This window comes from Centroberyx gerrardi, chromosome 19 (genome assembly GCF_048128805.1).
Source record: "Centroberyx gerrardi isolate f3 chromosome 19, fCenGer3.hap1.cur.20231027, whole genome shotgun sequence".
Classification (NCBI taxonomy): domain Eukaryota; kingdom Metazoa; phylum Chordata; class Actinopteri; order Beryciformes; family Berycidae; genus Centroberyx; species Centroberyx gerrardi.
The window spans coordinates 10,446,908-10,459,571 of NC_136015.1; the positions used below are offsets into that span (position 1 = coordinate 10,446,908).

Consider the following 12,664-nt stretch of genomic DNA (forward strand, 5'->3'; position numbering starts at 1 on the left):
CTTGGAGAGCCTAAAGGTGTCACGGGAGATCTCTGCTACTATTGAAGCAGAAACCCGACAGCAGTCAGAATGCCAGCTGTGGACCCAGGTACGCAAACCCCGACTTACAGCCAGCAGATTCCGTGAAATATGCCATGTTCGCTGGGAGTCTTCCGCCAAAGCCTTGGCAGCCCGCATTCTGAGAGGAACTCCTCAGACAGGTGCTATGAAAAGAGGGTTGGATCTGGAACCTGAGATACTGATGCAATATTCCGATTTTTGTGATGTCTCTGTGACACAATGTGGGATCATCATCCGCCCTGATGCACCTCACCTTGGAGCCAGCCCTGATGCTAAAGTCTTCAACCCAAGAGAAACACCACCATTTGGGCTGGCTGAAGTAAAGAGTTGCGATGTTGAAAATGTTGCACAAGTTAAACACCTGATCACAGTTAAAGGCCAGGCCTGCCTTAAGAAGAGCCACAAGTACTATTATCAGGTTCAAGGCCAACTGGCCTTAAGCGGACTTCAGTGGTGTGATTTCATTACAGATACCCACACTGACTTCACAGTTGAGAGACTCTTTAGGGATGAGGAGTTTATCTACTCAATGCGACAGAAGCTTGATAATTTCTGTCATAACATCTACATAGATGTCTTCTTAAGTTGTAAACCTTGAGGCAGAATTTTATAACATGTAAATAGTTTTAGGTTAATGTGGAAGGTGAACAAGTGACAACATGTGAAATTGATTTGAAGCAATTCCTGTTGTAAATACATTTTTTTTTCTTTCAATGAAAAATGGACTGAAATTGTAAACTGCGATGAGAATTGTATGTAAGTTTTAGATTATGCTTTGAGCCACTATGGAAGCTTTTTATTAGTTTTTTCCTTCCCCCCACTTATATTTTATTACCAAATGTGTAAATTAAAAAAAGATGCAAGTTTAAAAAATGTTCTTGTTCCTTAAATGTAAAAGATGTATGTAGGCATTTTACTCAGGACAAACTAATTAAGTTACAAAAGTTTTTACAGAATGCTTCACAACATTAAGTTCATTAATAGCCATGAAACAGTAATTACCCTTACCTTCATGCAAAATATAACATTAAAAAAACTTACAAGATAATTTCATATATATTTTATTTTCAATATAACCAATGAACATAACATTTACATAGCACTTCTATTTACAGTCCATCTACAGTGCCAAACACAGCTAATTGCAGTAATGAATTAGGCTCATCCAAGAAATATGTGACTTGAAGGGGAGGGGAAGCTTCAGACTGGTTTGTCCCCTTTGATATCAAGAGGTCCCTGATAGTTTGACATTAGGCAACAGATGACCCACAGCTGATTGACTGAACCTACCATAGAAAGAGGAACAAGCCCATCCCAAATATGGTACTCCTTCACCCTGCGTATGGCCCTCTCTACTAAAATCCTCAGACGGGCAATAGCCTGGGTCTTCTGGGTGTCCTCCATGCTGAGCTGAGTAGATTTCTTCAGTGGAGGGATGATGAGGGTTGCCCCCACCTCCGACAGCATCTTCTCGATCAGGAAACCCTTGTCGGCCATTACTCCGTCTCTTGGCTGAAGTAACTGTAAGATCTGTGATTTCCGAGTTATTTCTATATCTGAGATGGAGCCTGTGTACAGTTTGGATACAAATGTGATAACCCCACATGGAGCGATGCCAATCAGACCTTTAAAGGTGGTGTGATTTTTATAGTTGGAAAAAGTTTCCGACTGTAGTGAGAGGGAGGATGCTGTTTCACAGCGGATCTTGGTGCAGTCTATTATCACTCTCACAAGAGGGCAGTAGAGCTTGAACTTGTCAGGCATTGTGGCCTGCACTTGCTCTCTTGTCATCCACAATTGTAGCGAGCCAAGAACCTGGTAAAGGTAGCTAGTCCACGTTAAGATGGCGCGACTAACTGTAGACAAGCTGACCTCAAAGATGGATGACAAGGTTTTCTCCTGAAGCCCAGCTGCAACGCGACAGAGAAACATGAAGAATTCATCAATGAGTGGAAGTTTTCGCTGAGGGCTAGGTGTATCTTGTGCTGTTCGCTGTGCCTTGGACCAGTACACAAGCCTTGAAGCAGAGGGGTAAACTGACTCCCAAAACACAGTGAAGACCTCCTTTGAGCTGAATCTTGTGTAGTAACGAAAGTCCTCATCTGTGATACAAAACTTGAAAATCAGTGGCTGCTGCTTCTTAACTGTCAGCTGCTGGATTTCAATTTCTAGTGACAAAACTTGCAGCTCCAACTCTTGAATTCTCTGAGTGGCACCGTCCAGTTTACCTTAAGGGGAAGAAAGAGCATACACCTTGATAGGTATCACTCATCCATCTATCCATTTTCACTCAGTCTTCATTACTGGATGCTGTTTGTTGGTGAGCTTGACAATAATTCTTGACTCTTCTCTTATGAGGTGAAGAGACTAATAAAATTAAATGAAGTTTACAATGTAATGTCTGTGGAGGTTCTGTCATCCAGGTCATGTTCATATCTTGTAGTAGTATTCAGAGTAACTGGGCTTGCTGTGAAAAGACTTGAAGAAGTTTTGATCCTCATCCAAGAAGCTTCTTCAGTTCTACTGACTGGTGGGGATGTCTGACCTTTTTAACCTTCTTAAGTGTGTCACCCCAGAGACACATCCCCACCAGTCAGTAGAACTGAAGAAGCTTCTTGGATGAGCAGCGAAACATCTTCAAGTCTTTTCACAGCAAGTCCAGCTGCTCTGAATACTACTACAAGATAGTTACAATGTAATTCACTGCCATATATTTTTTCTGCAAGACAGAATAAGCTGTTACTCTTTTTTGTAATACTAACCAGGAGAAGGATGGCAGGCATAGTCATGATCTTTTTCCACTGCACCTGCAGGCAATGCCTCCTCTGTGCTGTCCCCTGGGACAGGCATCTCCTGAGAGTCATCCAGGACAGCAGCACCACGGCGCGTTCTTGCTCGCTGGTAAACTGACTCCCGAGCTTGTGAGCCTCTTCCTAGAGGTGTGAAATATGTTGATACAATTGATTGTCATGATACATTTTTAGTAATCATTTTTCAGTCCCCAAAAATATCACAAAATTTAACATGACATCACAAATGCTTTATATGGCAACAGGACAATTTATTATGCTTTCATTTTTTGTATGGATTAATACAAGCTGTATTAAAAAGCAAATGCAAAACAAACTCAATACTCAACCTTCATACATGTATTTTTTCTTTATGTATTTCAAACAAATATATTATAATGAATTGTAAGGCACTGTAATATTTATAACTTAATATAACAAATTATTGTGACACTGACACACTATTAACACTGTCCTCCTACCTTTACCACAGTCATTCCAGTGGAATCTAGATGGCACTGCTCCTCGTTTAATCCGGATTCGTCCACTGGCTGATGTATATATATCCTCTGGGGCAAAGTGTTGACTACACACGTAGGTGCTCCCACGAAGGATTTTGAAACTCGGCCCCTCATCTCTTTTGATCGCCCTCACCCAACGGGCACGTATTTCTGCGTCCACAGGAAAATCGTGGAAACTCAAATAGGGAAATTTTTGTTTGTTATTAGAACAACAAGGAACACTGCAATAGCATCTTCTTGATGACTGTGCCATGCTTGTTGGATGGGCTGCTGTTGAGAGAGATGGACACAGGGAGAAAGGAAAGAGCAAAATGATGAATCACATCAGCATATGGAAATGGTTTAGCATTTAGCTTTGATTAAGAGTCAGTATCTATCAAGCTATTCTAAACAACAGTGTTGGAAGAGGTGAGTGATTATACATTAATATAAAAAGTAAACGCTTAACATAAAGCGTAAGTAAACTTGTTAGAGCACAGGCAGGCAGCAATTATTTTACCTGTTGCTAAAGTTGCTGCTAGCTAGCCTACTTTCCCAACCATCTAAGGCAGTTACAGAATGGTAAATTGGAAATGATCGATAACGTTACCAAGAAAAAACGACTGTAAATACGTAAACATCATTAGTCTTAACTTTACCTTTCGAAATTACTTCGAGTGGTTGTTGAGCATTCCTGCATTTTCTGGAGAAGTCTCCGGTGCGGTAAAACGGAAGTAAAGACACACTGCTTCGCGGAAAAGCGGAAGTTAACTGACGTCATTGTGAAAAGGGCCTATTGGCTCCTTCAGCAGCCTTGACTGTCAGGCAGAACAAGCGGCAACTTTGTTTGCGCCTCGGAGTGTGTAGCTAATTTATTCGTTTTAATGGTTTTAGATATGGTAAGTGATTGACACTTTTACGTGATATTTTGTTATTGCATTAGCAGCCATATAAAGACCATGGTTAATTGATTGTATTTGTTGATTGATTGATTGATAACCTAACTTTCTCGTGTTAGGTAAGTTCGCCAAGTTAGCCAACGATGTCCGATGAACCGTAAAAAAGGCGCACTAGCTAACTGCTGGTAGCTAGCGGGGGCTAACAGCGTTTAGTGTGGGATTTATTTGTTCACAACTAACGTTAGCTTAGTGACCGCCGACTTTAGACCGAAACAATTTCGTCAATCGCAATAACCTGCTACCAGGTGGACAAAGATCACTGGCTTACAAGTCGACGTCAAAATAGACCGTGTTAATATTAGCAGTAAATTAGCCACTATAATGGTCTTTTTTATTGGCCGTGTTAGCTAAAAGAAGACTTTCTCCTTGCACATGCCAAGCCGGGGTTAATGTTAGCTTTAGAGGAAAACACCATTAATATCTGTTATGAATATTCAAAATTTGGAGCATTTCAATATACAATGAATGTTGTTTTTTGGTGATAATGGTTGATTTTTAGGTCCTCGTTTGTTTTTGTGTCCAGATGACCTTTATTTTATTCTGCTTAAAATTATTAACCAGAAAATGTACATTTATCCCCAGAAATGCTCTCACAATCACCATTACTATATTGTCTGTGAAGCCGTTCCAGATAATGCAACTTTATCACATGCTCAAGTCTTTGGTTTCTGGAAAAATATAAGTTAAATAATGTTATTGCTCACGTTCATACAAAAACATACGTGTGCTGTTTGTTAGGATATCCACAAACAAAGTAGCAGCTATCAAGCTTCACCTTCCCTGAAGCTGTCAAATGGCTACATTCTACCTGAGGGCAAACTGACTCCCAACACACTTTTTGTTGGTGGGATTGACATGAAGGTGAGTAAAATCGGATTGTGCAGTGTACTTGATCTGTACAGTGCACATGTGTGCTACATACTGGAGTTAACATGGTCAGGTATGTCCACTCCACCCCATTTTGTTTTAAACCTGTAATTCATGACACTTTTTAGGTGGATGAAAGCGAAATCCGGGACTTCTTTGCAAAGTTTGGTGCTGTCAAGGAAGTGAAAATTATCACTTACCGAGGAGGGATCTGCAAAGGGTGAGTTTCGCTGTCTAGAGACGCCCAAGTATCAGTACTTTATTTTGAATAATTGCCAGCGTGTACCAGTTTTATTAATATTGACAATTTTGGCTACAACAAGATCTTTTTACAGACCATTACATTTTAAATATAATGTGAGTGTATATCTTATCAAATGGCACTGTTCTCTCTGTGGAGGGAAAAAGACTCACTTAAATTGTCACTACACTTATCTGTGACCTTCACTGAGACAAATTACAAGTGCTTTAGCTTGAGCCTGTTATTGGTACTCGTACTGTTGCCCCACTATAAGTCGTGTCGAGACATCTGTCTGTTCTATGAGTGACAGAACTACCATCTCAGTCAAAATGCAGCTTGATGCATTTTCTGTCTCCAAACTATATAAAAATGTCATAGCCAAATGGACAGTTGCATAAAAATGTCAACTTTTTAAAATTTATTTATGCATAAATTTGTTTTGTTTGTTGCCTGGTCCAAATGACTTGGGTGGTCCATGCTGACTGTTGTGATGAGAGTGTTGTTTTAGGCAGCAGCTCTGTTAAGTAACGTGTTCTCCAGTGCAACACGTTTTAAGTTCCCAATTCAGTTGGTGGGTAAAAATGCGTATTACAGTTAATGGGGTGATTGTTTGACTACTGCATTTCATGACTTTATGCATGATATTATTTATGAGTTCATTTCGTTACTTTATTCCAGTTTTAATTTCGTATTTTACTGGATATTTGTATTGGTACTGAAGTTAAAATGTTTTGTGTTCTGACAATACTAAATGTTAAGTCTCTTTTCTTTCCAAGGTATGGGTTTGTGTACTTCAGTGAAGATGTCAACATCCAGACGATCATTGAGGTAAGAGCAAGTAGTATTTCTTTGGAACTGTTGTCCTGTTGTTTATCTTGTACAGCTAGGAGTAGGGTTGGGCATCGAGAACCAGTTCCAAATTAGAACCGGTTCCAAAATTCCGATTCCAAAGGAATCATTAAGAAATTTTTATTTTGATTCTGCTTATCGGTTCCTAAACAAATTTCACTCGCGCTAGTTTCAGTGTCCGTGGTGGCGGCATGCACCTTTGGTTTGTCATCCGCCAGTAAAACCAACGTAGAAGAAGTTTCCGTCTGCGCGGCTGCGCCTGTATGCGAGTTGAATGTATGCATGTCTTCCCGTCTCCTAAGCTACACACTGGTGCTCTTTCTGGACTGGACGACGCTGCGCAAAGCGATACATTTTGTTTTTGTTTTGTGGGAAGATCAATAAGAGTAGCGAGCAGCGAGAGCACACGAGTCTGGGTAGAGCCGTGCGCCATCATGGACCACAGCAAGCGGCGCTCAAAAGCGTGGCTTCATTTTGTTCGAAAAAATGACGGGACGGCACAGTGCAACACCTGTGCCAAACTTATTTCGTGCAAGGGAGGATGCACTACTAACATGGCAAAACACCTTCGCCAGCATGGTGTACAAATCGACGAGTGTACCGTGTTTGACGTGTTGCGCCGGTCTCCCTCTCCCTCACATGCCTCGTCCTCAGTCAACCCTCAGCCAACAGCCAGCACCTCGTCGCAATCGGGTAAGTGAAAATTAAATAACGTTTGTCTTATTTTTAACAGCGAGACAGCAAACTAGCTATACTTGATCGAATTGCTAAAAACTGTGTCAAATTTGTGCAAATACTGTAATGTATTTTTTCGTAGATGAATGTTCGCAGTCGCAGATTGCTAGTAGTAGCCGGCCTACTGCTCTAGCGAACAAGCCAGCGATCCCACGAGGTCACACTCCATTCACCTTAGCGGCAAAGGGAAAGATGTCAGCGGAGAAAGTTGAGGAGTGCCACAGAAAAGTCACAGCTTATGTGGTGAAAAGGCTGCATCCCTTCTCAGATGTTGAAGCACCGACATTTAGGTAAGCAAAGATAAGAATAGAGCTAAGCTAGCTAGCTAGCTACCCACCCCTGACCTACAGTAACATTATATGTTATGTTTGTTTTTGTGTTTGCAGGGATATGATCAATTCTATAAACCCCAAGTACACTATTTGGCAAATCGGTTACTCCCATTTTGGTACCAGATAGAAAAGTCCAATATAATCTCTGAGCTTAGTGAAGTCGCTACATCGCCCTCACTAGTGACGGCTGGACTAGCATTGCTCAAGACCACTACCTTACTGTAACAGCACACTATTTAGTGGAGGGCAAAATGAGGCAAAAAGTGCTCCAAACGAAACCTGTCTACACAGCCCAGACAGGACTTGTCATGGCAGAGTAGTGGCCGTCACAGTTGATAATGAGAGAGAGAGAGAGACTTTAAATGAAGTTTTACGGTATAGGACATTATTTTATTTGTTTATTTTGTAATGTGTAGGTATGTAGATCTTTTAAAAGACATGTTTATGTTGAAATAAATATACCTTTACAAGTAGTTATGTCTCTCGTTGTATTGGTTTGCCCTCTTATGGACATAATACGCAAAAATAGATATTCGAATGGTTCAAATCTGTGTTTTTTTTAGAAGGAATATTCGAAAGTCATTTTTGGCCAATTTTGACAGCCCTAGAAGGCAGAGGACTTCATCAATCTGAGTTTTATACACTATATGCTATAAAGAAATTAATGAAGAATACATGAAATAATTCTATTCCTGTGAGTTAATCGTATATTTAAAGAATATTTATGTTTTACAGAGTGATGACGTGGAACTTTCTTGAAGTGGCCACTGCATTAGACCCACGCTTCAAACAAAAGATGGACGACAGTGCCACTGTCTGGGACCGGATCAAGGGGAAGTTACTGGCTGGAAAGCTGACTGACTCTGAGCAGGTGAAATGTCATTCATGCACAAATATATACCGTCTCCTCCTCAGTCATTAAAATGTTTGATCTAAATGCCAATTATGTTCTGTGCAGTCAACAGAGCATGATCGTGGAGAAGATGGTGATGTCACAATGCTGTCCGAGAAAAGCCATGAGAATGAGGAAGGAGTGGAGAGCGAGGAAGAGGAGAATGTAAGTATATGATAGCTGAAATTATATTTGATAGGTTCTTAATCTTAATCATGATCTATGCCTTTAATGGATGTTTTCACTTTTTTAGTGATAAGCCTGTTCTTTATCTGTTTAGCAACCACCTCCCTGCAAAAGTTCTAAAATGTCTCCACTGGAGGAGCTTTTTGCCGATGAGGATGCACAAAAGGTGACGTCACAGCAGAAGTCCATGTCCATCCAGGACCAGGCAGAGAAGGAGATGCAGATGTATCAGGATATGCCACCAACCGTTACATCTGATGACCCTGCTGCCTGGTGGTGGAACCTGCGAATGACTTATCCTTTACTGTCAGACATGGCCTTTTCATATTTATGTGTCAGGCCTCCTCTACACCTAGTGAACGGGTTTTCTCCACTGTGGGAGACACAATCTATGCCGAACGCTTGCGCATACTGCCTGAGAAGGCAGATATGCTTATTTTTCTCAACAAGAACTGTTTTTAATTTAGGGAGTTTTTATACCTGCTAGTCTGGACCAGGGTTTGAGTTTTGTATATTTGTTATTTGGTTCGGTTGCAATTATGCAAGTGCACCAAGCATCACGCACAGACGTTCCTACTTCTCTCTTGTCAACACCCACATGGGCTGCAGCTCCCTAAACTAAACTGTAAATTAATTGGTTTTTAGACTGTTGCCGTGTTGTCATTTCAGTGGGTTTCAGTGTTACAGTTACAGTACAGTGAATGAAAAAAGAATGAACAGATTATTATTGAATCATATATCATTTAATAACAGCAACCAAATTAAACTGTATGAAATTAATTTACAGGTTCCATAAACTGTATGAAGTCAATTGTGAATATGAATATGACTGAATATGACTTGTGTAAAGGTTTTTAAAAATAAGTTTTTTTCTGTGAAATAAGCATGTGACCTGTTTTGACCCCGCCCCTCAAAGAATCGGAATCGAGAATCGTTAAGAACCGGAATCGATAAGCAGAATCGGAATCAGAATCGTTAAAATCCAAACAATACCCAACCCTAGCTAGGAGTAACATTTCCTCTGTTTACACTTTTTGCCATAGCAACCGATCAGTTTTAAGGGGCGGAAACTCAAGCTGGGCCCTGCCATCATGAAAGAAAGGAGCTCTCGTATGTATTCCAGTTAACTTAATTTGGACGTTAGTCAGTTTATTGGATGGTTCCCAGAAGAATTAGAGGGGACCAGTGCAATTAGGAGATTTTAACACTAAACATACGTTTCTTGTTGTCCTTTGATGTTTTACTCCATCCAGGGTCCTTTCCGTCCCGCCTGGTTGGCCCAGCTCCCTGGATGAGCCCCACCCAGTACATCTACTGTGCCTGCTGCTCGCCTGCGGGAGGGGGCATGGCACAACCCTCGCCCGTGTTCAATGGAGGCAACCCCTACAATCAGGTAACACACACACACACACACACACAAGCTTTCCAGAATCTCATTGCACAAGGCAGGCAGATTGCATTAGCAAAAAGTGAGCTGTGACCATGGCTCATCAGGCCAAATAAACAGATATATTGTGTGGTGTATAATTATGCTATCATACACGCCTTCCTATTCTCTCTATCATATTCAATAAGATAAAGTGAAGTTTATTGAAGTTGGAGAACAGTCTATCAATGTGCTATCAATTTACCACTGTAGACATTAAAATGAAGTGAGCTAATTGGACCTTATCACATCCTCCCTGTGAAGGAATTCATCATAGCCAAATGGTGTCAGAGTTGGTGAATTATTCAGAGAATACCAACTGCTAAAAACATTAGCAGGTGCAGATGCAGCCTTGGCAGACTCACTAACATGAGAGAAACGTAGTTGCTCGTTGCTGTAGCCTTGACCTCCAGTCCTCTCCAAGAGACGGCGTAGTCAGTATGGATTTTAACATCTGCTCAGCAAACGCAACTCACCACACAAACACACTTCCCCGCACTGTGGTTTTGATGTTTATCCCTGGCTCTCTTTGCAGCCTTACTCCTACTCCAGCTTTGCAGGGGTCATGATCCCACAGATGCCCATGAACTACGCACAGAACGCCAACGCCTACGCCTACCAGGTACACACACACATACACACACACACCAGCAAACAGCATGCGGTGCAGGGTCTCCCAGGCAGAGCACATATGGTCCTGCATATGAGATGAAGGCCTCAGCCTGGTTAAGGTCCACCTGTTCCTCTGCCCACCCCCAGTCCCCCCCACTCCGCTTCCCCCTGGTGGAGATGAGTCTGTGTTGGTCTGTTGCCCTCTGTCTGACCTTTGACCCCTCTCCTTCCCACACAGTACACTCCACCTCACTGGACCACGGACCAGAGGATACGGCCTGTCAATCAGGTGACTGCAGTGTTTCCCCTATAATTGTACAGGCCTGGCGGGCCAACGAGAACCCCCGCCAGGCCAAAAAAATATTATTTTAATGCCAAAAATAACACCAAATATTCATTCATTCGGAAATCAATAATCATTTGCGTTTGGGAGCCTCTGTGCAGCACTGTTCCGAAACGTGAGTCAACCTCTGTGTCGTTGCCTGGGAAACTCTTGACGCGATGCGAGTGCCACTGCTATCACACCGTGTCCTAAACGCCGGGTTCAGACCGCATGCGGAAGCGCAGCCAGTTTCCTTTTGGCGCCCATGTTAACCGATTTGACCGTTCAGACTGGCGGCAGTTTCGGCGTCTGGTCTATTTTCTCCGTGTGCCGCGGCGCCCATTTCACAGGAAAACACCATAGAAAACACTATAGATGGTCATATCTCCATTATATCACCACAGAAGCACAAATATATTAAATGATCAACTTACCAGGGTCTTCACTGTTGTTGTTGATGAATCCATCTGTACTAATGCAAGTTTTAAATGCAACACATTGTAGGATGATGGTCTCTCTGGTTTTGAATTATCACTAGCCTTTTGAAAATTGCGTCTGTTACTGAATTACCACAAAAGTAAACAAGGATACATGTTTAGGTTTGTATATTTAATTTATTTAGGCATTATGTCATGTCATTATTTAGAGAGAGAGAGAGAGATCTAGGTCCCCTAGGCTTTCCTAATTATTGCCTGATCACAAGTCACGACTCTTGCTGAGAAAACAAACAAATAAACGTGACAGCTTTGATATGAGGGAGTTTGTGAAGAAAGGGAGAAATTAAGAAGATGGAAGACATAATGTTAATGTTTGCAAAGGTGATAATGCTAATGTTTTGCAAAGGTCATAGGTTACACAGCTTATTTTTATGCAATAAATGCAGCTTATTAAGTCATCCTCTCCTTGTGATCACTTTATTTTAAGTCTTGAATATACCAAGCGAACAAAAATTTGGAACGCAAATATAAATTGCAGACCGCCTGCTGCGCCATCTGACCGAAGCCGACCGTGCCAATATGCCATCCCGCGCGCCCCGTCTGTTTAGGGTTTTTTCGGTGCGTACCACCAGGCCTGAAAAAAATTCTAGGGGAAACACTGGACTGCATATCACAGTGGGGACATGACAAAGAGTGGTGTCAGTGATGTACAGCCAAATTTTGAAGTAACACATCTCTGTTATGTGAAAACCTCATAACTCCAGTATGGGTGATTACATGGTCCTCTATGGGGTGAGAAACTTGTGCATGCACATTTTCCATGTGTTCATTCAGTGTTCCTTGTCTACAGTCTGCATTGTTCATGTGAGTGCCACTAGATGGCGTTGTCTGGTCGCAGAATGAGCTGAGGAATGAGCAATTTGAATCGATGTTGCATTCTTCTGTACCTCCACTGTAGAAGGTATATTTGGTGTACTTGGAAAGATGGACTGACTACATTTGTGGAAGTTGCAGTGATGTGTCTTGGGAGTGTGTTTATGGCAGCCGGTCACGTCTTTTAAGCATCACTCTTGATAGTTTTCAGCCGGCTCATTTTGTGATGTGATACCCCGTTTCCAGAGCTTGGTGGACTGTGGAGTCCAGACTTTGCTGACTGTGCTGTAGTCCACAGGCCACTGAGCCGCCCGCCAGGTAGAACACTACTCCAAACGTAGTGCTCTGTCATCCCCACCCCCTGGACCGGGGATGGGCAACCAAGTGCCACGGGGGGCCGAGCGTCTACAGCTTTCCGTTCCAACCAAACACCACAGCAGCTGACTTCACTGATTAGGTCACCTTCAACCAGAGAGGGGGAACTAATCAGTGACATCGGAATGAGAACCTGCAGACTCTCAGAAACCTCATGGCACGTGGTTTCCCATCCCTGGCTTACACCTCCCTCATCCGTCTCTCGTCCT

At 42.1% G+C, this 12,664-nt stretch overlaps 1 protein-coding gene across 1 annotated transcript; it reads left to right on the top strand.

Moving 5' to 3' along the window:
- The first annotated feature begins 1,903 nt into the window (after window positions 1-1,903).
- On the top strand, window positions 1,904-12,371 carry dazl (deleted in azoospermia-like). The gene is made up of 10 exons (XM_071896574.2): window positions 1,904-1,951; window positions 2,874-2,999; window positions 5,047-5,169; window positions 5,304-5,395; window positions 6,193-6,244; window positions 9,454-9,520; window positions 9,664-9,803; window positions 10,372-10,458; window positions 10,687-10,737; window positions 12,327-12,371. Exons 1-10 carry the CDS (start codon window positions 1,904-1,906, stop codon window positions 12,369-12,371), a joined length of 831 nt encoding a protein of 276 aa, XP_071752675.2.
- Window positions 12,372-12,664: the final 293 nt, after the last annotated feature.